The 25869-nt window shown below is 36.3% G+C and overlaps 5 protein-coding genes across 6 annotated transcripts; 3 read left to right on the plus strand and 2 right to left on the minus strand.

The window, feature by feature from the left end:
- The first annotated feature begins 1575 nt into the window (after positions 1-1575).
- On the plus strand, positions 1576-4023 carry LOC117913508 (laccase-11-like). The gene is made up of 6 exons (XM_034828502.1): positions 1576-1729; positions 1811-1962; positions 2056-2300; positions 2390-2518; positions 2603-3526; positions 3612-4023. The coding sequence occupies exons 1-6, from the start codon at positions 1619-1621 to the stop codon at positions 3740-3742; spliced, it is 1692 nt and encodes a 563-aa protein (XP_034684393.1). The 5' UTR covers positions 1576-1618; the 3' UTR covers positions 3743-4023.
- Positions 4024-5794: 1771 nt separating this feature from the next.
- Positions 5795-9615, plus strand: LOC117913509 (putative glucose-6-phosphate 1-epimerase). Its single transcript, XM_034828503.1, has 10 exons — positions 5795-5895; positions 5977-6066; positions 6500-6613; positions 6920-6971; positions 7503-7640; positions 7856-7954; positions 8348-8445; positions 8713-8820; positions 8918-8999; positions 9310-9615. Exons 1-10 carry the CDS (start codon positions 5828-5830, stop codon positions 9373-9375), a joined length of 915 nt encoding a protein of 304 aa, XP_034684394.1. The 5' UTR covers positions 5795-5827; the 3' UTR covers positions 9376-9615.
- Positions 9616-9811: 196 nt separating this feature from the next.
- On the minus strand, positions 9812-17429 carry LOC117913299 (syntaxin-112-like). Its single transcript, XM_034828246.1, has 9 exons — positions 15485-17429; positions 14944-14989; positions 14680-14834; positions 14451-14522; positions 13515-13574; positions 12881-12975; positions 12409-12478; positions 12176-12271; positions 9812-10870 (listed from the first exon to the last, which is right to left on the minus strand). The coding sequence occupies exons 3-9, from the start codon at positions 14803-14805 to the stop codon at positions 9947-9949; spliced, it is 1443 nt and encodes a 480-aa protein (XP_034684137.1). The 5' UTR covers positions 14806-14834; positions 14944-14989; positions 15485-17429; the 3' UTR covers positions 9812-9946.
- A 1569-nt stretch (positions 17430-18998) lies between these two features.
- Positions 18999-21858, minus strand: LOC117912573 (transmembrane protein 53). Its single transcript, XM_034827211.1, has 4 exons — positions 20967-21858; positions 20728-20830; positions 19663-19871; positions 18999-19516 (listed from the first exon to the last, which is right to left on the minus strand). The coding sequence occupies exons 1-4, from the start codon at positions 21623-21625 to the stop codon at positions 19252-19254; spliced, it is 1236 nt and encodes a 411-aa protein (XP_034683102.1). The 5' UTR covers positions 21626-21858; the 3' UTR covers positions 18999-19251.
- A 329-nt stretch (positions 21859-22187) lies between these two features.
- LOC117912574 (pheophytinase, chloroplastic) lies at positions 22188-25581 on the plus strand. 2 transcript variants are annotated; one of them, XM_034827212.1, is made up of 7 exons: positions 22188-22445; positions 22546-22653; positions 22781-22919; positions 23239-23409; positions 24165-24405; positions 24933-25024; positions 25209-25581. In XM_034827212.1, the coding sequence occupies exons 1-7, from the start codon at positions 22352-22354 to the stop codon at positions 25465-25467; spliced, it is 1104 nt and encodes a 367-aa protein (XP_034683103.1). In that variant the 5' UTR covers positions 22188-22351; the 3' UTR covers positions 25468-25581. The 2 variants fall into 2 exon arrangements, with proteins under 2 accessions (XP_034683103.1, XP_034683105.1); XM_034827214.1 differs by lacking the exon at positions 22188-22445 and having other exon boundaries at positions 22560-22653; positions 22781-22966.
- Positions 25582-25869: the final 288 nt, after the last annotated feature.

A 25869-nucleotide genomic window follows, 5' to 3' on the forward strand; every position in this document is an offset into this window, starting at 1 on the left:
TAGAACTAGACTTAGTTGGATTTTTTCCAATTGATGGAATTTGGATTTCATGGGTCCAACCAAAAATTAGTTTTTTGCATAGGAGGCAATGTGGGGTAAAGTTCCAACCGTGGATCAACTGTAGAGACGAGATTGATCTTTAACAAATCAATGTTTTTTGTGTCTTTGATATGAAGAATCTATTGATCATTTGTTGCTCAATTGTGAGATGATAGGGGTTTTTATAAGAGTTCATTTTTGTACTTTTTGGGATGTTTTTAGTGTTTTTTTCACCAATTAAAGATACTTTGTTGAGTTGGTATGATTTTTTTGTAGGTAAGAAGTAAAGGAAGTTCGACAAACAATCTTTTTATGTTTGTTTTGGATAGTGTGGAAGACCAAGAATAATATTACCTTATGTAACGAGGTTTTTTCTATTCAAAGACCGAAAAGGGAGTTTGTTTGTTTTATATGGTCTAAGGCTAAGTTATTTGTCCATAAGCGTCGTTGACTTTAGTTATATGTTTTGAATGGTTGGATACTAAACGAGTTTATTAAAGTTTTTTCTGTACTTTTGTAGTATGACTCTTGGTGGCAAATGGAGGTTTATTATCTTATATATTTGGGGTTGCTTTTTGCAACTCTTTTCTTTAATTTAATTCAATTGTTTATTTATCAAAAAGAATTTTATTACTTTAAAAACGTTTAATTATTTTAATATAATATTTCTTACTTTCAGGAGTAATCCTTCTTTTTGAATTGGCAAATTATTTTAAATCCAAATTGCTACTGATTCATGATCCTATTATTATTTCATAATTAATTCAAAGCGTTTAATAAGTAAATGATAATGCAAATAAAAAAAATTAATGGATACTAGAAAAAGAAAAAAAAAAAAACTTTCTTTTGTGTCTAATTAAAAGGTTGTATTCCAAGCATACCTCCCCCCACATGAGCCACTTAACACACAAGCAAAACAACAATGAAATTAAGCACAAAGAAATGGCTCCAATGCTTACAAGTAAGTCGTGTTCAGGACCACTTTTCTTTTTCTTTTCTTTTTTCTTTTTTTTACCCACTTTTTTTTAATACAACTATGCCAACCAATGGGGTAACTCACAAATTCTGATACTGCCCAGGATTCATTTTTAACTGACATCTGTCCAATAACATCTACAAGGCAGTAGTTCACTGGATATCACCTTTCTTGGATGCAAAAAAGGCAACCTTGGCAGAAGAAAAAGCCCATTCCTTTTCCTTAAAGGTAAAGCTCAGTAGCGCAGCTGGGGTTAGGTTTGGCCTTACGTGTCTCTCATGCCCGAAGCCTTAATTTTTCTTTTCCTTTTTTTTTTTTTTGGTAAAAAAAAAAAAAAAAACAATGCCCATAGTTTGAGAAAGAGTTTTCTCAGCCTCTACGTCAGTCAATGCCCTATGGGAAGTCTCTATCAGTATTTTGCTTACAAGCTCAATTGGCGTAGAACCCATTTACAATCTCTCTACCTAATCAGTTGCAGGCCTTTCTCCTTTAACAAACTGATAGCCCACCCTTCTCTTTTCACATCCCATATAAATAAATGCCTCACATCTTCACCATCATCCACAAAAATTCACTGCATCCACAAGCTTTTGACTGGGAACAATGGGGAGCCGGTGCAGCTTCTTTCCTGGGTTAGCCTTTCTTATGTTTGGCTTTCTTGGCTTTATGATTCTTCCGGCCGCGGACGCTGCCATCAAGAAATACCAATTTGATGTAAGCTCATTGTTTCGACTTTACACAGGCTGATCAGGTGATCATGATCTGATACCATCCTTTTGATTGTGAGCTTTTCAGGTTCAAGTGAGAAATGTGAGTAGATTGTGCCATGCAAAGCCCATAGTGACCGTAAATGGGATGTTCCCGGGGCCTACTATTTATGCTAGGGAAGGAGATAGAGTCATCATCAATGTCACCAATCATGCACAATATAACATGTCAATTCACTGGTACAACCAAAATCCAAATGCCTTGGGAAAGATGGGAACAAGGCTGATTAATTTCTGATGGGTTTCTTATATATTCTCATGCATTTTTTGTAGGCATGGAATTAAGCAATTTCGTAATGGTTGGGCTGATGGACCCGCTTATATCACACAGTGTCCTATCCAAACTGGGAGTGCCTACACCTATGATTTCAATGTAACAGGTCAAAGGGGAACATTGTGGTGGCATGCACATATTCTTTGGCTAAGGGCAACAGTCTACGGCGCACTTGTGATCATGCCAAAACCAGGAACCCCATTTCCTTTTCCTCAGCCGTACAGTGAGGTTAACCTTCTGTTAGGTGAGTTTTCATCCTCACTACTTGATTAAAAAATGGAAACAAAATTGAATGTCTAATTGCAATTGAAAGGAGAATGCTACAATTTGTAGGAGAATGGTGGAACAACGACATCGAAGCGCTTGTGAAGCAAGGGAACAGCCGGGGCTTGCCACCGAATATGTCAGATGCCCACACAATCAATGGGAAGCCAGGGCCACTTTTTCCATGCTCTGAGAAACGTAAGTAAAAGCCCTGGTATCATTTGAAAAGAAAAACCAAGTGGAATGATGTGGAAGGTTAATCTTTGCAACTTCTTATTGTAGATACATTTGCAATGGAGGTTGAATCTGGGAAGACATACCTCTTGAGAATCATCAATGCTGCTCTCAACGATGAGCTTTTCTTTGCCATTGCCGGTCATGATATGACAGTCGTGGAGATCGATGCTGTTTACACAAAGCCATTCACCACTCAAGCTTTACTAATTGCGCCTGGCCAGACCACTAACGTTCTGGTTCAAGCCAACCAAGCGCCCAGCAGATACTTCATGGCCGCTAGGCCTTTCATGGATGCCCCACTTCCAGTGGACAAACAAATGGCCACAGGCATACTCCAATACAAAGGAGTTCCAAACACTGTTCTCCCAAGCCTTCCCCAATTGCCAGCATCCAATGACACTGCATTCGCATTGAGCTACAACAAGAAGCTCAGGAGCTTAAACACCCCGCAATTTCCAGTTAATGTTCCTCTGAAGGTTGATAGGAACCTCTTTTACACCATTGGGTTGGGGAGGAATCCTTGCCTCACATGTGTCAACGGAACCCGACTTACTGGTTCGTTAAACAACATCTCTTTTGTGATGCCGAATATCGGGCTTCTTCAAGCACACTACTCCAAGATTAAAGGAGTGTTCAGAACGGATTTCCCAGACCGCCCTTCTACTCCATTCAATTACACGAGTGCACCGCTAACAGCCAATCTTGGGACTTCTCAAGGCACTAGACTAAGTAAGCTTGCCTTCAACTCCACAGTTGAGTTGGTATTACAGGACACCAATCTTCTAACAGTTGAGTCGCACCCGTTTCATCTCCACGGCTATAACTTCTTTGTTGTTGGAAGCGGTATTGGAAACTTCGATCCTGCCAAAGACCCAGCTAACTATAATCTGATTGATCCTCCCGAGAGAAATACAGTTGGGGTTCCCACTGGTGGGTGGACTGCTATTCGATTTAGAGCCGATAATCCAGGTAACACATATATTTCTTGCATGAAATTTGCATTTTCATCTCCACTTTTCTCCCTCTAAATGTTGTTATGCCTATCACTATGTAGGTGTTTGGTTCATGCACTGTCATTTGGAGCTTCACACTGGTTGGGGATTGAAAATGGCATTTGTAGTAGAAGATGGAGAAGGGCCTGACCAATCTGTTCTGCCTCCTCCCAAGGATCTTCCACCATGCTAACTCTCCATGTCTAGCTTCTGTTTGTGGGTGCATTGGATCATGTCGGATGCACCAGTTATTTATACTTCCTGCAGAAGTTGCAGCATATTTCTTGAGGATAAAATCCGATCGAGAAGAAGGCACATGTATAAGATTTGTTTGAGACAAAAATGTAATAATCTGCAGCAACAGTATTGTGTAAATTATGGAGAATATCTTACTCCACAGATGTCTTTTCATTCTTTGGATTGGACGCTACAAATTTAATTGATAAACTTTCTCCTAATCCCAACTCATTTGCACTTTCACTTGTTCATATTACAAATATATGCATATAATTATCTTTTTTTTTTCTCAAATATACACTCGTGTGGTATTTGTGTAATTATTTCCATAAAAAATTTTCATGATATTGTTATTAGTCCCATATGATTGATTTGTGAACATAATTAAACCCCAATACCCAACACTCTGACACGTACGTTTTGCATAGATTTAGTGGATATACGGTAAAACAACTTAATAACTCAATTTAAGTCATTAAATTAATTAAATATATTTGTTAAAATTATGTTCGGTTCCTAAAAGGTATAAAAAAAAATATGTTAAGAAAAATAATTTTCTCATGTTTGATTGTCCTATGAAATATTTTAAAAAATTAAATATAATTAAAATTAGTTAGAAACTTATGCATTTTAAAATTATTTAATCTTTATATTGATGGGTTAAAATAAGTAAAATAAGTTTGAAGTAGCAAATAAAAATAATTTATCATGTTTAATTCTATTTTTTATTTTTCTTCACTTTTTCTTTCCTTTTACTTTTCCTCTCTATTTTCTTTCCTTTGCATTTTCTTTCAAATTTTCCGAAAACCCAACATAGCATTAATGATATAACTTAAAGTTAAAATTAACTTTAAATAATAAATAAAAATAATTAATTTATTATTAAATTCACATCTTTATTTTACTTTTATTTATTTATCATTATTTACATTAATTATTTCCACGGTTTTTTTTACTACAACATGACCTCAATTGTTACTCAACCCCTTTTATCCTAATGATACATATGTTAATTTAATGATTTAGAATAAAATTTAAATTAATTTTATTATATAATATTAATATTTAAAATAAGAATTAAGTAATAAGTTTTATGTCAAAAATTTAAGCATAATTTAACTTAAAGTTAACTTAAATAATTAAGTAATCAATATTAAATTTTACCACATTGAACATAATCATATACTATAACTTATTTATCTCACATTTAACTCAATCAAAATTTAATTTTTGATAAATAAATCAATTGAATTATAATTACATTAGGTTGAAAGGTTAATCATAATGATTTAAATAAAACTTAATTTGATTTGATTATTAATTAAGTTATATAAAATTGTTGTCTATTTAATTAAATCATATTTGAATTTATACTTTTGATTTAATCATAATTTATATCATATTCGAATTGAGCAATTTAATGGAGTGTCTAACACACCAACATTACCCATCTACATAAAAGTGCACCCTTGATTCTAACTTAGAAATAAAGTGGTCGTTGTTTCTTTCACCTAAATTTAAATAAAACTTAAAATCAAATAGTTATGTTATTTTTATCAAATATTAAAAAAAAAAAGAAAAATATCAGTCTTATTTTAAGTATTTTAAAAAAAAATTAAATACTTTAGTTTTTTTTTTTCCATTTAGTAAAAAAAATATAAATAATAAATAATAAGTCAAAAAAATTAAAAAAATAAAAATTTAAAATCTAAAAGCAAATTATTGGATTATGTTAATACCATAGGGCTGGATGTAATTAACAAATTTTAATTATTTTTAATTTATTAAATTTATCTTAATTTCTATCAAAAAATAAATAAATGCAATATTCTCAGAATTTTCTTTTGGTATTTTCTCAAATATCTATCTTGAATTTCAAATCATTGTGCCCCTTCTGGCAAGATAAATAATAATATTTAAATAAATAAATAACAGAAATACCAAGAATATCCGAATATTTTTAAGAGAATAATATAAACATAATATGCTTACATTTGAAGCAGCTGGGGATAGTTATACCCGCTGTGGCACACAGACGAAGATGGCGACGCTTTCTATGGTCCCAACCTCAACCCTACTAGCTTCTTCAAACCTTGGGCGAGTCAACCGGTCAGTTGAATCGTTTTAAACTTTTCTGGGTATTCAATAATTTCTGTGTTGATAGCTGAAACGGAATCAATTGAATCTTAGATACTCGGGAATGGCGTTTGCTAGTTCTGTAAAAGAAGTAAAAGGGGAAGGCAACTTGCCTAAGCTCGTTCTCACTTCTACCCACGGTAGGTACGTATTTGTGAACTGCATTTCTTTGTTTTTATTTGTGAGGCATTTAGCCCAATATTGGAATTGTATTTTCGCGATGTTGTATTTGGATTTGGATATTGAGAATCCCATCTCTTGAAACTGAAATTATGCTCTCTGAATTTTGTATCTTTAATCAACAATTGGAGTTGTGTATAATGGGCCCTGAGAAACTGTTCCTGTGCAGTTTTTTTTCTAATGATCTTTACTTACTGAATCTTTGATGATAAGGAACTGGGAAATTGATGTTTTTTACATATGGGTTGAGAGACCAGTAATTAGAAAGAAAAAAAAATGGAAAGCTCGTCAAGATAATGTATCATTACTCTGAACATTTGGAGAATGTAGCATTGCTGCATTGCTATGAGGGTCATAGTTATATGATCTCACTTGTGATTGAACTTGTTGTTTGCAGTGAGGCTGAGATATATTTATTTGGAGGTTGCGTCACATCTTGGAAAGCTGCAAGTGGCAAGGACCTCCTCTTTGTTCGCCCGGATGCTGTATTTAATGGGCAGAAACCTATCAGGTTTTGTTGTCACTGACAACTCATTACTTGCATCTCTGGAAATGATGTTTGAGCTATAGATGATTCATGGGTTTAATTTTTAAAATTTCACCTTGTTTGGTATTTATTTATTTTAGTTCTTGTGGTAGTGGAAGTTCTCTTGTTCAAGCTGGAGTTGTAAACTCTCTTAGGTGGAGTTATGATAACTAAAAAAATTTTGAGTTTTGCTTCTTCCGGTGCTCGTGGATCCAATTTTGCTCTCTTTGGTTGTGTACTTTGATATTTTGGTTATCTTAAAACATATACTGATTATATCTCTGTTGACAGTGGAGGAATTCCACATTGTTTCCCACAGTTTGGACCTGGCCCAATGCAGCAGGTAGGGTCTCCATCACTGTTCCTTTCACTAGTAATAGCCTTCATTCATCCACTTGTTTCCAGCCGTTAGGAGTTAATTGTGTAGCTCATGAGCTGTCAACTACATCATTTTGAGTGGCTGCATAATAATGTCACCCACCAGCTATGCCTTATGGTGATGCTGCAATCAACGCTTCACCCTAAGTGAGTGCCTTTAGTATATATCCTGGAGGGTCATAATGGAATGTCATGGATCTTCTACATGGATGGTTTGGCCAAAAGCATAATGGTTAATGTGGTATGCTTGTAGTGAATCTAGTGACTAGTAAGCTTGTTCCCACCATTGAGAAATCCTATCTTTTGCAAGTTGTGACAGCATGGTATACCTGTACTGCTAATGGTAGACCTTCAAGTCTTATGAAAAAGTCATTCAAGTATTCTTGGTGAAAATTATTAAAACTTGCATGTGTCTTGTTTTTTAGTTTTATTTCTTATTATCATTTTGTTGCTTTCAGTATTTGATTCTAGTATCTGATGCTTTTGTGGTTTACAGCATGGTTTTGCAAGGAATATGAATTGGTCTGCTGTTGATTCTGAAAATGTGGAAGGAAATCCTGTTGTAACTCTAGAGCTAAAGGATGGTCCTTACAGTCGTTCCATGTGGGATTTCAGCTTTCGAGCTTTGTATAAGGTCAGATAGTTGTTTAATTACCTCTATGGGAAAAGAGTTCAGCTAGCTGACTCTTGAAGATTCCCTTGGTGTATAATACCCACATTAAGGTTACATGACAAAGGACCACATAACTTGTAGCTTTGGTGTCACCTTGCCCTATGATAGTATTCTAGATTTCCTTGTGTAATATTGCATTTTTTGCATCATATCTTATGGCTTGTTTGCATATGCAGGTTATCCTGAACAAAAACAGCCTATCCACAGAATTGGTAATCACAAATACAGACAAGAAGCCATTTTCATTTAGTACTGCCTTGCACACATACTTCAGTGTAAGTGCCAGAGTTCCATGCTCAGGATCCAAATACTATGTTTTATCTGACTATATTGAGCTTTCTAATTTTCCATCCTTGGTGGTATTAATGAAACTTCTTGTAGTTGGACCACTATTCTGGAATTTCAAATTATGTAGCAATTTAAATAATTCAGAAATCAGGGTATAATTGGAAAAGATGCTTTCTGATGGGGAGATTTTGGGAGAATGAATGCTATGCATAAAAGAAAAGGAACATATGTTGACATTCACAAATGGTAACTGAATGGTTCTTGGTTTGACAGATAATTTGGAATTCCATGCAGTTTCACTGCATTCAGTATAATTCTAATCATACCTCAGTCAATTGGGTTACAGATGCTTATGAAAATCAGGGTAATTTAAAATGCAGGCTTCAGTCACAGGAGCATCAGTGAAAGGCCTGAAAGGTTGCAAAACACTGAACAAAGATCTAGATCCTACTAATCCGTTGGAGGGTAAGGAGGAAAGGTTTGTATTAAGGAATTCGAGGCTTTCATTAGTTATGTCCATTTGAAACTAAAGAATCTCACAATTCATTGAATGATGCACTGGGATTTCATATGTTGTAAAATTATCTTATCCAAATCCCAATCTCCAGCTTTAAATATAAAGGGATGGATAATTGCATGTGTTGCTTAAACACGCATACGCATAAAATAACTATGATGTTGCAGCAATCTCTTTCTGAATCTGTGGCAGAAACTGATCCATGCTCTGAATTGGTTAACATTTCAGGGACGTAGTAACTTTTCCTGGATTTGTGGACTGCATTTACCTTGATGCCCCTAATGTGTTGCACCTTGATAACGGCTTGGGTGATATCATAACTGTCAAGAATACCAAGTATGTCAAATGGAAACCTAATTTGAAGCTCTGATCTGATTAACTAGGATTTCTGAATTTCACTCTTTTGGCTCTCATATCATTCTTACCCATGCAGTTGGTCAGACACAGTTTTGTGGAACCCATATCTGCAGATGGAAGCATGCTATAGAGATTTTGTCTGTGTTGAAAATGCTAAGGTATTAAACTATCCATTTGCTTCCCAATTAACTAGCTTATGCACGATGGAAACTAGATTTGTCTAATTGCTACTAAATTTATCGCTCATGGATGCATCAATTGAAATAATCCAATCAGTAGACTATAATGGATACGGTATAGGCCAAGAAATTTTATTCAATTGCTTTCCTAACAAAAGAATTTGTCACCTGGCAAAGAAGAGGCATGCTGATTTGAAAGTTTGCAAATTCTCTTCCTGGAGCTTGAGATCTTTGTCTTCTCATTTTTTATGTTGGAAGTTAAAACATTTTATTTTCATGCCCACCTCAGATTGGAAAGGTCCAGCTAGAGCCAGAACAATCTTGGAGCGCCATTCAGCATCTTAGCATTGACTGAAGAGCAGCCAAATATGGCTTCCAAGCTTGTAGGACTAATCCATGTTTTATTTACTCTGTATCTGAAATTTACCCCTGCTTTACCTTCACAAAGTTTCCAGCATACGCCATCATACTCTCCTCTCAATTATGTTCAACAATGCTGGTTATAACATTTACTTTTACCACTTTTCTAGGGTATAGGGGGTGATTTGATACCAATAAAATTTTGTGTTTAATTAACGGGAATCACTTTTTATTATATCCAAATCACCAGTTATCATGTTTATTCTGCGCTAGGCAACAAACATGGCCAAATGCACTGATTTCAATCAGCTTCAGGATCAGCAAGCACCCCAGACCCCCAACTTCAGGTTATTTCTTTGCTTCATGGTGGAAAAAGGGACATCCCCCAATTAAAAATAGAGACAAGAAGAAAAAAGGAAGAAAGATAAATAAACAAAACAAATAGTTACGTAAATGTATCTGAATATGCATTCCCAAAATGTATTGAACAGGTTTGGAAGCCATCAGCAGAGTCCTTGACCTCAGGAAAGGTCTATCACACATGAAATTTTCTTTTCAGATTCCTTTTAAGAAGTGAGCATTGAAATGAAGCACACCAGCAATATGATGAGCCCCACAGCCCAAACCCAATACACCCATTTCTTCCCCTTCTTCATCTGCTTGGCATAGACAAGACTATTGGTTCCACCACTGACGAAGTTCCCTGCAATTGCCACATTCTCCTCTATATCATCCATCTTCTCGCCTTGACTCTCAACCAAAACAGCCATGTCAAGGAATACTTGACGAAGCTTATCCAAGCTTCTCTGAATCTCCCTCAAGGCTTCATTCCTCTCTCTGTTCACCAAATCCCCTCCTGTTTTTCCTTCAAATGCTTCTATTTGTACGCTTCCTGTCATCATTTTCTCCACCACTTCCTCGCTTGCTTCACTTCCAGTGGCATTATAGTACCTTCTCTTGAGAGTTTCTCTATGATCCCATAAGATCCTCTCCCGCAGTGAATGGAAATCATTCATCATGTCCCTAAGCTTACTTCTCAATCCATTCGTGACCGATATTCTCGTCCTATCAACTGGACTTCCTTCTCTATATGCTTCTGATATTCTGCGGTTTCTTACATTTGATTTGTCTATAGCTTCTAGTCTTGCCTTCACAACTTTGGCCTTGCGAAGAATAGTGAGTGCATTAGAGTCCATGCGGTCTCTTAGGCCACGAAGAACCTTAGCGCTGTGAGTTGATTTAGTCTCTTCATTCAGGTTGTGAAGATCACGGACGAGATTAGTAATCTCTTCCATGACAGTCTTGATTGCGGCCACTTCTTCAAAGAACTGAGAGAGGTTCTCTTCATCTTTAGGCTTGAGTTTGCCTATTTCTATGTCTGCTTCTGCTTCTGCTTCAAGATCCATCTCTGCTTGTTTCTTTAGTTCCACATAACTTAAGAACGATTTTGTCATGAGATCATTCATTTCTGCAACTGTTTCTAGATCCCCCTGTGAAATTTTTGGAAAATTCATAAGCAGATTGAGAATGATTCAATAAAAGAACATTGAAAGAAAATATGGGAACCCATTGGATTGTAAAAGAAAAAGAAGTGCACCCTTCACAGATTGAAATTAAAGATCGAAGTCCCTGGATTCTTGGTTTCCTTTTGAATTTGTTTCTTCTCAGAGAGATCTGAATCAGATAGATAAAGATATATGAAGACAATGCCATGAAACTCCAGACAGAAATGTGAAACAAAAAGTCAAATTAACCCATGAGGATAACAAAAAAATGGGTTCAAGAAATCTGGGTGATTCCGATTCCATCTTTCTTGTTTGGTTGCCAAGAAAATCGAAAAAGAAAAACTCCAAATTGTGAATCTCGTACTCATATTCATGTTGTTTGGTTTCAAATAAGCGAAAATGCATCACTAAACTAAGCCTAATAGTTAGGTCCCAATTAATGAAAAACCAAAGATTCAAAACTCTATCTACCAATAATTTCCAACATTTTATTCTCAAACCCATAAGAGAAGAGGAAGTTACAACAAAAAGAGAAAGGAAAGATGATACTAAAGGTGGGGTTGGTAAAACCTTGAAGAAGAAATCAGTACTACGATGCCGATGATCCTCTCTGTGTGATAGGATGTAGAGAACGACTTATCAGATCAAAAGAAAGAAATGTCAGTTTTAGAGGATGGCTCCAAAAGAAATGAGGGCTTGAGTCGTGATTGTTCAGTTAACGTTAACTTTGCCTTTTTTCAAATATTTGAAATTCCGTTCAAATAGAAATAACCGTCAATAATGTAGGCAAACAGTGCGTCCCACCAAAATAGGTGTGAATTCATAACGACAGCGTACGTTAATCTCATTGGAGAATTTGTTACTTTGAATCGTGAAACCTGCCTTTGAAATCACATCCAGTCGAAAGTCTGAATATATCAGATTGATTGAACATGTACTCACCCGAAGGAATTTTCCCTTCTTTTTTTCCCAATCAATGTCGTGTTAGCATCCAAGGCAACTCAAATTTCCAAGAAAACCTGAAACAGGGAACTTTCTTTGCTCGCGATTTATGAAATTTGATATTTCTGTCATTGGGATTACATTCCCATGTTGACATTAAAATTAGGAGGCCTGTGAAAAATAAAACATCCATAAATGACATAAGTCAAATGCCCATTAAAATTAATCCTTCCTAAAGTTGACAGCTTGCCTCAATTCTGCCTTATAACACATACAAATTGTCTGTTGGGACCCAAATTTGCTGCTTCTAAATTTTATTTTATTCCATCAAACATTGTTCAACTAAACGCTATCCACCGTGCTCTCAGCCTCAAGTCTCCTCAATGCTGTGGAACTCAGTTTTTCTCCTGTCACGTCCTCAGGGAGGATATCAACAACTTCAACCTACACAAGCTACTAACAAGTAAAAACCAAAACTTTGACAATCTTCTCAAGTAATTAATGAAGAAATCGACATGCCTAAAATACCGATAGTTGGGAATTTCAAATGGATCGAGTATACAGATACCAGAAACTCAAACCTTTAGTTGTGAGAGCCCTTTCTCAGCTCTCTTCTTATTTACTGATAGTCCCCCAGGTAAAGTCTCCTTGCTGCATGGCAACCAAACTAGTTAATAAAAAATAACTCTGCCAAAACTTGCTTGGAACAAGTAATAAGAATTATGGCTCAGACTGACCAATTATATTTTCCTAAGTCTTTTGTTTAACTCTATAATTTCATCACAAATCATAAAAGTCATTACAACTATAGGTAAAAGTTCACATTCCTAGAGTTACAGGAACAGGAAGGGATATGGAGGAGGCAATTAGAGGGAAGATAGAGAATGTTCAACTATCCAATCATTAGACAACTTATGGATTCCCAATATAAATACAAGCAGCATATAGTCATATAATTAATAAACTAAGAAGAATAACAAAAATGAATATACAAGGGTGCTTTGCAGCCAAAACATAAAGTAACATGTTATTGAAGATTGATTAGTGGCAAACCTGACAACAATAGCCTCCAAATTTTCATCAATGATTGAAGGACCATAGGGGTCAATAATCGGTTCAAGTTGCACTACTAGCTCTGGTTTGATAGACTGAGAAAACATTTGCAGGAAAGAAAGAAAAGATAAATTGTCACTACCACAATAAGAGAAAGAAACTAGTTTACTTTACACTAAAATCTGCTGTTGAAGTGACGACATAAGCCCTTTAGTACCACATTGCATCCAAACTTGGAAGTCTTTCTGATCAAAAGGAGGTTGTGGGTTTCATGATCCATGTGTTGGGTCAATTTATAATTTACTTGTATGGGAACTTTCAGTTCAACAACCTTTTGTCATAAATATAATACACCAGTGTTTCCTCCAATCCTTTCCAGGAAAGAATGCCCCACAGTTAGGCATGAGACAGAAGGCAATTAGACTGAAAAGTACATAATGAGACCAAACTGTGGGGAAGCACATGATGTACTTCAAAGTTCCCATCTCACCTACAATCAGCAGACCTGCCTATACAGCCCCTCATTTTTGTACTTCGGCATATGAAACCCATTTTGTATCATTTTAGAAATGGATGACATGTAAACACTGAAACTGGAAAGAAGAAACAGAACACAGCACATTCTATATTATACCTTAATATACTCTTCAACACTATGCATCCTTTTCTCAATCGGTTCTATTAGACCAGCAAACTGCAACAGAAAAAGCAAGTTGATAGAAATGCACCTATCTTGACTGTATATGGAACAAAAAGAAGTATAATACTGTCAAAAGTACAATACAATCAGAGTATGATATGAGAGAAGGAAACCCGCTAAAACTGGTAAAGCAAAATTGTTTGTAAGTGGATTGCTGATTCTTAGGGTGTGCTCAGATGTAAATTCATGGGAAAATGAGTTCTAATGACCATTACAGTTGAGATGCAAGGTGTTTCAAGATCAGTGAAACAATCTCCAACCATCAGAGGAGTTTATTCCATAATGTTTACAAGAAATTGTTATTGACATAATTCTTAAATGAATAGTTGCCACCAGCTTTCCAGAAGGACCTCCAGAGAGATCATTTTTAAGGAGGTGTTTAAGATGAGCTAACCCAGAACTGGCCATTAAGAGTCATCCTAAATTCATCCTCCATGAAACAAAATTACAAAAATTTCCTTTAAATTCAATTAAAAAAAATTGTAACTTCGCATTTTAGGAGATTAACAAGTGAAAAGTTTGTAAGGAATAATTCAAAATTTTTGAAAGTGAAAATATACTACCAAATAATAAGACGTTGAATTGATGTAAATTCCAAGTATAGGATAAAATCAAGATTGAATAAGCTCAATACATGCCACAGTTGCTGAGTCAAAATGCAGTAACATCCAAAGTTTATGGGGGCTAGGTTGGAGTTCATAGGGATATATTTACAAACACCACATGTATGCAACGGCCTACCTAAACATCCCTGTACACCCTCTCCGATGAAATGGCTAAACCAAAGACCCAGTTTCCAGTCAGTAGCATGCAAGAGTTCATTACATGGGTAAGTAATCCAATAATATCAGCAAAAGTCTGGCATCTCACCTGTTTTTTACTCAACATCGGTCCATCACAAACCCCAATGACAATACGATCCCTTGCAAGCTCAGCCGATGCCTTGAGAACAAACATTTCACCACCATTAAAGAGAATCAAAGAGGAACCAGAAAAGCACCATTTTTTGGTTGCTGGGAAAGGGAAAGAGAGAAGAAAAACTAAATATTTTGCTTTCCGCTGTTATCCAAAGGTTTCTGGGAAATCAAACTGAAGGAACCTTGAGAAAAAAGCGATGGCCGTCGTGTAATCTATCAAAAGTTCCGCCCAGAACAACAGCTCCATATGAATTTGGTGGAGAGAGATTTGAATCAGCAAAGGAGTCTTTCGAATTTGAAACCGCCATTAGTGAAATAAGATCTAGAGAGAACAACTCTGGTTGTGGTACAAAAATATAAATTAAAAAGAATGAAACATTAGGGACTTTCAGGCAGGATTTTCATTTCATTCACCAGGAAAGGAAACCAAGAAAATGGTTACATACATTGCACCTGGACTAGTTCACCTGCCCCACCAACCACTTCATTCCTCTGGACGCAAGTTGAAGTCAACATTTAGAATATTAGCATTTTACAAATGTTAAAAAGATGCAGGATGATATATAATCAAAGATCTTTCAACCGGTTGGTGGGCATATATTTGTACAATTTTGACTCAACGCCCCTGTCCAACCCAAGATGAACATCCATATAAGGTATCTTCTATTATGTTCAGCTTTTGGCTCTAAAAAGTGGAGAGCAAGAAACTGCATGTTAAGCCCAAAACAGGCTGATTTGGCTCTTAATTTTGGACACAAAAGTGGCCAACAGCTGAAATGTTTTTGCAGCCCAATTGAAATGGACATTATTTGGTATTGAGGATTGTGACAAAAAGAGAATTTTGGGAGTAACCCACACAGTATAAATTATCTTTTACCTAGGCAAGTCCCCAACCAAGCAATTTTTTACAAGCAAGACCCAACCTCAAGGTCACAGTTTTGACCATGAAATAGCAGAAAATAAACTTGCAGATAAACAACCACATACATTGACAACCCACCAACAAGCCCCTATTTACTGGGGTGCACAGCCTAAAGGAAGATGGTAACTTTCAGTCCTGGGAACTGACAAATTGCAAGGGCATGAGATGGCCATTCAAGGATCAAGTTGGACCTCCCTCAGCAATGATGTTGCAGTTCTCCGAGCCAAAACTCCTTAATTATCCTACACATTACTGACTTAGAAGGTTGAGGATGTATGGCTACCACCACACTGTTGTCTAAAGCAGGCACCTACACCTGAATTTTCAGCACCTGACCAGAGCTTGTTGCCGGAATATCATCTTATGTTGAGGACCAAATTTGCCATTACAAATATATCGATGTGCATTAAAATTAAACAAGAAGAATGCCAAATTGTTACAAACTAAGAAATGGGAGGCTGGTTAACATAGGATATAGCACTATTCTTTATTTTCACTAAAATCCTGTTAACTTGTTTACAAGTCCTTGAGGTGGAAAATTCACATACCAACTTCAATCTCAAAGCCTCAAGTTCATTTGATGACTGTTAAAAATAAAATGCAGCTCAACAAACATCTTGTGACACATTCTGTACCACTAAAGCATAGACAATGCAAGATGCTCAAACAACCTAAAAACAAGATGCAGACACTAACTCCAACGAGATGTTTCCATGCTTAATAATCAATATAGACCACCATGTAAGAACTGTCAATTCCACACAAACACTGGCATAGAAATAAATGAAAGAAACATCAACAAAATTAAGGAGGCTTCCTATGATTTGCTCTTTCTAAATTGTCTCAAAAACAACCATTGGGTAAAACAACAAGAACTGTGTATGTATAAAGTTAGTTCAGAAACCTGTAGCACAGAAGCACATGTGCAAAGACGTATAGAAAGATAATTGATGATTCAAATCTATCATAATATGGAAAAAGTGGAAAACAGGAAAATTCATCCTCTTCCAGCATTTCCCTTCACTTTCTCAGCAACCAGAACAACACAAAACCTGAAATTTAAAAGAAAAAACAAAATCTTTTCTCATCCTTCCCTGCATTTTTCCAGCAACCAAACAGAATTTCCAGTTCTCAGCAGTCAAAATAACACAAAAATGAAGAAGTTAAAAAAAAAAAATCTTTTTTCTCTCACTTTCTGGGCAACCAAACAAAAATCCCCCACTTCTTCAGCAACCAAAACATCAAAAAAGAAAAATGCAATAAAAAATCAAATTTATTCTCTTCCTTTCGTCTACTTTCAAGAGGGCCAAACAAAGATCCCCAATTTTTTCAGTAACCAAAACCCCCAAAAACCAAAAGATAGAAAAAGGAGGAAAAAATAAAACAAAAAATCGTTAATCTGCTCTTCCATTCTTCATCTTTCCCGGCAACCAAATCAAAGATTGATAAAAAGGAATAATCGAAGCAAAGTTCAATATGCCTTAACGAATTTTCGACCTTTACTGTCAGTGAGATTGACTAACCTAAGATGATGAGAGCGAAAGGGGCCAGCCAGATGTAGGGAGAGACCGAGATTTGAGGGGAACAAGAAAAGGGTCTGAAGATTGAGAGAGAGAAAGAGAGTGATTGGGGACTCTTTTGTGGCTATCCCGACCAGGAGGGGTTCACTCCCACTCCGGGTCGAATGACTTCCATTAGAGAATAGCATAGATCCAGTGGGCACTATATATATAGATAGATAGACAGATAGACAGAGAGACAGAGAGACAGAGAATCTGGTTCCACAATAATTTAATGGCAGTTAGATTTAGAAGGCATGGCAAAGCTGTATTACTTGAACTAATTTGTATATTGATATGGGTATCAGAACAATTCAATTTTGTCATTAAACCACACTCGATTGGCTATGTAATATTATAGATTCTTTAGATGTTATAATCTGCCCTTCCCTAAGGCTTGTTGCCAGAAATGATCATTCAAGAAAAATGAAGCAGAGAAGAAAACTGAAATATTTACTTTGAAGGAGCTGTTTATTTATCTTTCATTGCCAATAGAAAGTACCGGGCTTGGGTATTGTCATTTATCGAATTGAGCCCGATCGGTCCAACCCCAAAGTGCACCCATTTTGATGATTGATGGTGATTGTCTACACACGTTCACCGTCACGCAGCGACGAGGACGCTGAGAGTGGACTGAGCGGCGGCGACGGGAGGTGTGATGGTGAGGAAGTGAGAAATGAGAGAAAGAGGTGGAGGGGCGGCCAGGAGCTGACGCTGGAGGAAAGAAAACTAGAAAAGATCAAAAGAAAGAATAAAGGGTGAAGAAGAGTGTCCAAGTGGGTGACGATTTTTTTTTTTAAAAAGGGCAGGATTTACTCTTCAGTCTCTTCCTACAGGGCAAGTAGACTGAAGTCTGAAACTCATTCCCAATTGGGCCTGAAAACCTAGATGAAGATGGGTCATACAAACAAATGTGCCTAAGATAAGTGCAAAATGAGACTAAAGTTTAGGACTTACTTAAACATATTTGAAATGAAATCAAAATAATAATATTTTTCATGTGTAAAATAGTTTTAAATCTATTCTATTTAAAATGAGTTTGTCAATATTTCCATTTTATGTTTTTTAAATGAAAGTGTTTTTTATATAATCACCCGTGAAAAATGCTTTTCTTTTTTAAAAAACATTATAAGTGATTTTTAATTTTTAAAAATATTTTTTAAACTTTCTCAAACATAAAAGTGTTTTCTTCAAATATTATTAAACAATTCTAATAATATATTGGATAATATTTTTAACTAAAAGTGTATTTGGTAGTAATTTTAGAAAAAGATTCTTGCTTTTTTAATATTTAAATAATAAAAATTTTCAAATATTAAAAAGATTAAAATACATTTAACAGTAATTCTTAAAAATATTTCTAACATTTTTAATATTTAAAAGATAAATTTTTATAAATATTAAAAAAACTAAAAATACTTCATAAAATTACTATCAAATGTAATCTAAAAACGTTTTCTAAAATCACTATTAAACGGATTCTAAAAACATTTTTAAAAGAATTACTTATAAGTTATTTTCCAAAAAAAAAGGGGATAATGGCTTTTCTAATACCATAAATGATTTTTAAGATTTTTTAAAAGTGTTTTTTTTTTCAAATTTGTTAAACATATATTTAAAAAAAAAACTTAAAAATGTTTTTAAAAAATTTTCAAACATCTATTTTTTTAACAAAAAAAAAAACATTTTTTAGAATAAAATCTTTCCTAAAATCATTACCAAGAAAGTTGCTACACCGCTTCGGAGGGGTAACATTACAGATCGAAGTGCAAATTTTGCATCAAGTTGATTTTCCCTAAGCCCCATCCAACATAAACAACCACCAACCACCCTCCATGGGCGACGATTTTCCCTAAGCCCCATCCAACACAAACAACTACCTCCATACCGATCATCGTCCTGCTAACAACCATCAACCACCAACCACCAACCACCAACCACCAACCACCCTCCATGGGCGATTCCCCAACAGCCTGCTAACAACCATTGTGCCATGGTCATCAATGCCGCCTTCTAATACTCACGTTAAGATCATCATCAATGCTTCCTCCTAACAACCATCCTCCACCATCATCGTTACAGACTGATATAGGCACAATTCAAGAGTGAACTATGATTCAACTTCGAGAAAAGTGAACGATAATACATCCTCTATGCCAAAAAGATTGAGAAAAGTGAAGCTACAATGATATAACAAGAGCATCAAGATTTAAATATGGTTCTCTACCAATGCTGCCTCTAATGGGCTTCCATTGCCCCACAAAAAGCAGGTTTTATATCACCTTGACTTCAGCCAAACACTCCTTCAAGAAATTATGTATTTCTGAAGAATATAGATTTGGGAAAGTCCTGTAATGGTCTACGTGGGGGGATAATCCAAAGTTAAAGGACCGCACTTTTTTTCCCATCCTCATCTGCTCATTGATAAACATTTCTACTGAGTGATATGGAATGACTTTATCAGCTGTGCTATACAGGTAAAGTTGTGAACAGGGAGGCTGGTTCTTTGAGAGGATGGAGATGATCTTTGTTAACCTCCTGTAAAACGAACATGAAATTACAGTTAGCATTGACAATTTTTTATTAACTTCCATTTTCTGAAACAGCCAGTGTATAAACTTGATCATCTAAAGGAGCAAAGAAATGGGAAGCAAGTTCTTATTAGAACATTAACAGTTTCTCACCGATTTACATCAGGCAACCTTAGAATAACAGAGAAGAAGAACTCTAATACCGACAAAAGCATGGTTTCAATTATCAGAGGCTCCTTTTCTTGCACCTTTGATGAATCTACTTTGCTTTTGGATTCATTTCTTTCTGTGACTTCAACTAAAGAGTATGCTGAAGAGCTGTTTTTTTTCAGCAGTGCAGCAGAAAATCCAGCTGCCCAGACCTACCAGGGTCAAAGAGAATTTATCAAATACCATCCTCCACATTTCATGGTTAATCAAAATGGCAAAGCAACAAAGTCCGGAACAGTAACAATCAATTAGCCACAAATACAACCACAAACTTAGTTGAAATGAAGTTAAACCAAGTTTACTTTGAATGGGCTTCTGCATATAATTGCTGTGGGTTTTAGAGAAGGAAAACAATCCCAGTCAAACATGTATACATTCAAAGACAAGTATCAGGGAGGGGCAGCAGAATCACGATCACATTTTCCTTATGCTCAAAGAAAAATGGCATATACTACAATCTCTTAATCCTAATAATCATTACAAGTTGACAACAATTGTTATTCCAGTTTGTATGCATCTAGTAGGTGGGAATATGAAAGGAAATAGAATAGGAAATGGATGGGAATCATGATATCATGTACAAGACAGGAATCAAAGCACAATGAGAGTGTGAATTTGGTTTTCATAAGAATTTTTTTATTCTTATTCCCATTCTCAAAAACAACCCGAACAACAGGTAAGGGATAGGAGATGGAATTGATTTCTTATTCCCCATTCTTTATCCCAGCATTGGAAACATGGTCTTACATCAAAGTTTAAAAACACATCCTATAAAGCAAACCCAGAAACACATTAATCCACCAATTAGGATTACAACATAAATAACACAGCAAGGTAAAGCATATAGAACTGAATCATTTCACATTCAATTCTTGAAATGCAATCAAATATATCTCCAATTGCTTGACAAGCAGAAACTCAAAAGGGATGCATGACTAAAACACATAATCAAGGAAGATATATTTGCCAAAACCCAAATTTCAAAATAGAAAGTAACAAACGGAAAACCTGAGGATTTATTTCCGGGTCACCTCCCGAATCAACGACACATCCTTTGATCTTCTCCATTAGGTCCGGTCTACCCTGCAAGTGGTCAAGAATTGCACCATAACTGCAGGCATAATAACGACCAACATGATCACTACCCCGAAACCATCGTGTAATTAAGCATTATACTTCATAGCATGGTGGAATACAGTCAGTAATGGAGAAGGAAATGTTAAGAAGAGATGGGTGGATCAACCTACGCAAACCAACCGGTATTGCTGAAGGTGTGAAAAAGCAAGTGCCGCTCGCGACCATCATTTTCCGTTTCCGATAACCACGAAACCAGCTCCTGAGTCATCTCCGCGATCCGTTTCTCAACCCTCCTTCCCAAATCAATCCAGAGCACCTCTCTCACGGGAACAACGAAAGTTACGGCGTGAATTCCCCTGGAAGTATACAAATCCACGTACCTCCTCAAGTGCTTCGGCTTCGCTCCAAGCCAACCCAGCAACACCACCGTGACGGCAGGACCACGATCCCTTACACTTCCGCCATTAACGCCTCCCTCGGGAGCTCGATTCCACTCCAGAACCTTCTCATTGGAATCGAACTCCAGCGGAGGAGAGGAGTGAGAATGAGAGAGAGATAGAAGAAACCCAAATGGATTAGAATTTGGAGAAGGGCATGGCGGAAAAGGCCTGATCGATGAGGAAGCGCGAATGCGAGCGAAACATTTGGGGTTTATGCGAACGTTGGGAAAAGCGACGAAGAGCGGAGAAGACGGCAAAACCCTCCGACAGAGTGAAGGACGGTGAAGGGTGGGAGGGAATTTGAGAGAAGTAGATTTGTTAAGAAGTGAAGCGGAGAGGTGGCGGCGATTGAGGGCCGAGGAATTGAAGATCCTGAATGAAGCCTCCATGGCGGAGAGTAGTGTGTTGAGGGTCCGAGTGAGATGGGTTTGATGTGGATCAATGCGGACAATGGCTGTGTGGAGATCCCAACCGTCAACAGAATTGTTGAAGACGGGGAGCCCCTTCACAGTATCTTCACTGTTGACATCATTGCTCTGCCCGCCCTTTCGATTTCGGACATTCAAATTGTCAAATTGTCAAACTGGTTTCTCAGATTAGATTTGATTTGCTGCCGTTCAGGTTGTATGCTCTCATATAGCCATTTTAATTCTCAACCTACGCTTTGATTCAACTTAAATTAATTTTTATTGGATTTTTATTTTTAAAATATTTTTTAAAAACAACTTGTATATGAAAATAATTATTTTTTAAAACACTTCCTAAAAATAAATAAAATCAATTAAAATAAATTATCAGAAATAATAATAAGTTCTCAAAAATAAAAATCAAAAACATGTTTTCAAATCTAAAAAAATTAGATTTTTTGTTTTCAGTAAACAAAAACGCGTTGTATTCAAGGCATTTCACACGCGCGAGCTATGGATAGTAGATAGGCAGCTTGGAGATTTTATTTGGAAAAGAAACCAGAACCAACGGAGAAAACAAACATCACTGGGCCTAGAATTCGCCACAACTCCAAACATACACCCCACCATAGTTCTGTAAGCCTTACAAAAATCTCGCAGCTCTTGCTTCTGCAAATCAATTTAGGGTTTAGAATTTTGAGAGCTCAAATGTCTTGCTCTTCTTCAATCACAACCGACTTGTTCAACCCCAATGCTAACAGACTTGTCATTGCGCCTTCAACTACTTTCCACCCCACTGATAGTAAGCTACTAAGCTCTCTCACTTCTGTAATTTTCTTCCTAATCCATCTACTCAATTTCCCCTTTTTGTGTGACTTGTTAAGCTCTCTTATCTTTCTCAGGAAGTAGATGCAAATGTGTAACCAACAGAAGGGGTTTTGCCTTTAAAGGAATCGTTGCTGCGGGTGTTTCAGTCATGGGTTCTTCTGTGATTACTGACCCTGTTCAAGGTCATTATTTGGTTTTTCTGTTGCAACCTGAGATAACTATTGGAGGAATCTATGCTTTCATGAATGAAATTAGATAACGTTCTGTGCTCACTTAAATGGAACTTGTTTGAATTCTGTTTTTCTTCAGGGCTGGAGAGATTACCATTCAAGCCAGAGGGTTATAATTTTTGGACATGGCGAGGTCACAAAATACATTATGTAGAACAAGGAGAAGGATTTCCGATTGTTCTTATTCATGGATTTGGTGCTTCTGCATTTCATTGGAGGTTGATCATTTTATACCCATCTTCCCTGTCATGAGCTTCATGAATTGGTAGAGTTCATTGTAGTGGTTCATTCAATCTTTACAGTGTATAATGTTATAGGTAGCCATTTTTGAGATTGCAATCCAATCAATTATGTTAGCACCTAAGCAGGATGGACAGAAGATGGAGAAATAAATTATTTCTTATATCATGTGATTAGTATTTTTGGCTAGACTGAAATGGTAGTGAGAGAGGCTTTAGGTTTATCTTCTTGTTGATTGAATGATATATGGATTTTATTTGCCTCAAAAGTATGACAAAGTTCTTTATTTTCTCATAGGTATAACATTCCTGAATTGGCTAAAAGATACAAGGTTTATGCCATCGACTTGCTAGGTTTTGGGTGGAGTGATAAAGCGATTATTGAGTATGATGCCATGGTATGGAAGGATCAAGTAGAGGACTTCTTGAAAGAGATAGTGAAAGAGCAAGCAATTTTAGTCGGAAACAGGTAAGAACCAAGAATAACTGTTGTATCTTCACTTTGGCCACATCTGCCAAGTGACCTCTTTACTACAATTACTACAATGAGTAATTTGGATGATAACAACTTCCATGAGTTAGAAATTACATGGTTTTCTTTTAAGTAGTAAAAGGTGAATTTGAGGATTCCTTGAAATCTTCCATTCAAGTATTTGTCTTATATATGTCCTCATTCTTAGCACCATTATATGCTGGCTGCCTATATAATTTGAACACTTTTTAAGTCCCACATTGCAGCTTAATTCCTCATCCTGAATCGTAGTCTAGAGAAATTGAAATCTGTCCTTCGATATAAAGTACTCGTTCCCTGTTCAATTTGTAATCATGTGCATACAGGTGTAATTTGTAAACAGAATCTTTGTTGGTGTATGTAACTGGATGTCCAATTTTTAAAGATGCTGAGGCATGAGTAGGGGCATAACTATTTAACAAAGAGATATTGTGTAGTTAGGTTTGTTTTTATCTCACTTGAATTTGGTGCAAATCATTACATGTGGACTTTATCTATTATCATATCTGGCTTCTCATTGCTTTTATTTAGTTAATGTCTTCTTTTCTTTATTTATTTATTACACAATATGGAAGCTAACTTCCTACTTTCTTTTTCCTTTTTAATGGTTGTTCATGTTGATTTTTTCTTACCATCTTCAGTGATCAAGATTCAAGTTCTCTTTTGAGGTGGCATTTAAAATAATGACCATGTGACTTGTGGTTATTTTTCAGTCTAGGTGGATTTACTGCTTTGGCTACAGCAGCAGAGTTGCCTGAGCAGGTTGTTGGAGTTGCTCTATTGAATTCTGCAGGACAGTTTGGAGATATAAAGGGTGAAACCATCAAGTCTGAAGAAACAGTCCTGCAAGCCTACTTTCTGAAGCCTTTGAAGGAAATTTTCCAACGTATAGTTCTTGGATTTTTGTTCTGGCAAGCAAAGCAACCAGCTCGAATTGAATCTGTCTTAAAGAGTGTATGTCATTTGCTCCCTAATTAAACTTGGGCTTTCTTTTAAAGCTTAATTTGGAATTCAAGAAGACTAAGGGTTATCTCTGAGTCAGCAGTATTATATATTTGGGATTAGTGCTCATCTCCTAAACCCATTACAGAATGGATAAAGAGAACCATCCTTGATTTAAGTGTCTTAAGCATCAGGAGCATATTGGGTGACCAAACTTTTCATAGAACCCACAATCCAATAGGTCCCTTCTTCATCCATGGGCAGTTCTTTCCCTTCTTTTTTTTTTCTGTTGCATTTAGTATAATTAAGGATAATCTTGGTGAAACCAATATAACTGTGGATAACCCATGTGTGAATACTGTGGTTCTATAAGATGAGATATGATTTCTAATCTTCCATCCTTTTGCAAGTATAACATTCTACAATTCTACTCTATCTTGCTTCTTGAAATCATGATGTTTGCCAGTTGCCACCCAGTATTTGCAATTAATTTCATTACCATGAACATCTGATGGACACATTTTGTTTTCCCAATATAGGTGTATATAAATGCCTCCAATGTGGATGACTATCTTGTGGAATCAATAACAATGCCAGCAGCTGACCCCAATGCTGGAGAAGTCTATTACAGGTATGGATGTGAATGTGTTCCTCCATTCTATCACAGTATGAACAGGGGCTCCATGGCTTTAAAAGTCGCATAAATCTTTGGTTTAGAAACTTGTTAGGCCATGTAGGGTTTTCTTCCTTTCTCTGTGAAACTGAATGCTATACCCTTCCCTTGCTTATGATGCTGTCCTCTCTGTTTTCTACAGATTAATGACCCGGTTCATGATGAATCAAAGCAAGTACACGCTAAACAGTGTCTTAAGCAAACTCTCTTGCCCGCTGTTGTTGCTCTGGGGTGACTTAGATCCATGGGTAGGTCCTGCCAAGGCAAACAGAATCAAAGAGTTCTATCCAAATACATCACTTGTAAACCTACAGGCAGGGCACTGCCCGCATGATGAAGTTCCGGAGCTTGTCAATGGTGCCTTGATTGAATGGCTGTCAAATGCTGTTAACATGTCCTAATTTTTTTGTAACTTTATAACCCACTTCTGGTTTACTTACAACCGTACAATAATATGGCAGCACCACTGCAGTCTACTGCTTATTTTGTTCAAATATGGAAACATTCTCGCAGTCTCCCCTACTGTAAACGATATTAAATTGGGGAAAGTGGGGACGCTTTTGTAATATAGAGGACAAAAGGTATCTTAGAAATAACAGGAAACTTATGGTTGGTGTTGAAGAGTTGTAAATCCGCTGGAGCAAACCCACACATCGCATCGTCTTCTCCAATGTTTCATCTTAGGAACCATCGCTCTCTTAAATTTAAGCATCTCTTTCTCCTCCCCTGTTTCCTCAGAATCCTCATTTCTTACCATTCTCTATGGACTTCAAGATTCCGTTTCTTAGCTTCTCCAATTCCTT

Source organism: Vitis riparia, chromosome 4, assembly GCF_004353265.1.
Source record: "Vitis riparia cultivar Riparia Gloire de Montpellier isolate 1030 chromosome 4, EGFV_Vit.rip_1.0, whole genome shotgun sequence".
In the NCBI taxonomy this organism is placed as follows: domain Eukaryota; kingdom Viridiplantae; phylum Streptophyta; class Magnoliopsida; order Vitales; family Vitaceae; genus Vitis; species Vitis riparia.

Bases quoted from the DNA above. Each gene is read 5' to 3' on its own strand.
- LOC117913508 (XM_034828502.1), top strand. From the start codon at position 1,619: ATGGGGAGCCGGTGCAGCTTCTTTCCTGGGTTAGCCTTTCTTATGTTT. The intron at 1,963-2,055 runs GTACAACCAAAA...CATTTTTTGTAG, and splicing joins TATAACATGTCAATTCACTG to GCATGGAATTAAGCAATTTC. The intron at 2,301-2,389 runs GTGAGTTTTCAT...TACAATTTGTAG, and splicing joins TGAGGTTAACCTTCTGTTAG to GAGAATGGTGGAACAACGAC.
- LOC117913509 (XM_034828503.1), top strand. From the start codon at position 5,828: ATGGCGACGCTTTCTATGGTCCCAACCTCAACCCTACTAGCTTCTTCA. The intron at 5,896-5,976 runs GTCAGTTGAATC...ATTGAATCTTAG, and splicing joins AACCTTGGGCGAGTCAACCG to ATACTCGGGAATGGCGTTTG. The intron at 7,955-8,347 runs GTAAGTGCCAGA...TTTAAAATGCAG, and splicing joins CCTTGCACACATACTTCAGT to GCTTCAGTCACAGGAGCATC.
- LOC117913299 (XM_034828246.1), bottom strand. From the start codon at position 14,805: ATGGCGGTTTCAAATTCGAAAGACTCCTTTGCTGATTCAAATCTCTCT. The intron at 14,523-14,679 runs GTTCCTTCAGTT...TTTGTTCTCAAG, and splicing joins GCCATCGCTTTTTTCTCAAG to GCATCGGCTGAGCTTGCAAG. The intron at 10,871-12,175 runs GTTTAGTTGAAC...AAAATTTCACAG, and splicing joins CTGAGAGCACGGTGGATAGC to GGGGATCTAGAAACAGTTGC.
- LOC117912573 (XM_034827211.1), bottom strand. From the start codon at position 21,625: ATGGAGGCTTCATTCAGGATCTTCAATTCCTCGGCCCTCAATCGCCGC. The intron at 20,831-20,966 runs GTAGGTTGATCC...TTATGCCTGCAG, and splicing joins AGCAATACCGGTTGGTTTGC to TTATGGTGCAATTCTTGACC. The intron at 19,872-20,727 runs GTTTTCCGTTTG...TGACCCTGGTAG, and splicing joins ACCCGGAAATAAATCCTCAG to GTCTGGGCAGCTGGATTTTC.
- LOC117912574 (XM_034827212.1), top strand. From the start codon at position 22,352: ATGTCTTGCTCTTCTTCAATCACAACCGACTTGTTCAACCCCAATGCT. The intron at 23,410-24,164 runs GTAAGAACCAAG...GTTATTTTTCAG, and splicing joins GCAATTTTAGTCGGAAACAG to TCTAGGTGGATTTACTGCTT. The intron at 24,406-24,932 runs GTATGTCATTTG...TTCCCAATATAG, and splicing joins TTGAATCTGTCTTAAAGAGT to GTGTATATAAATGCCTCCAA.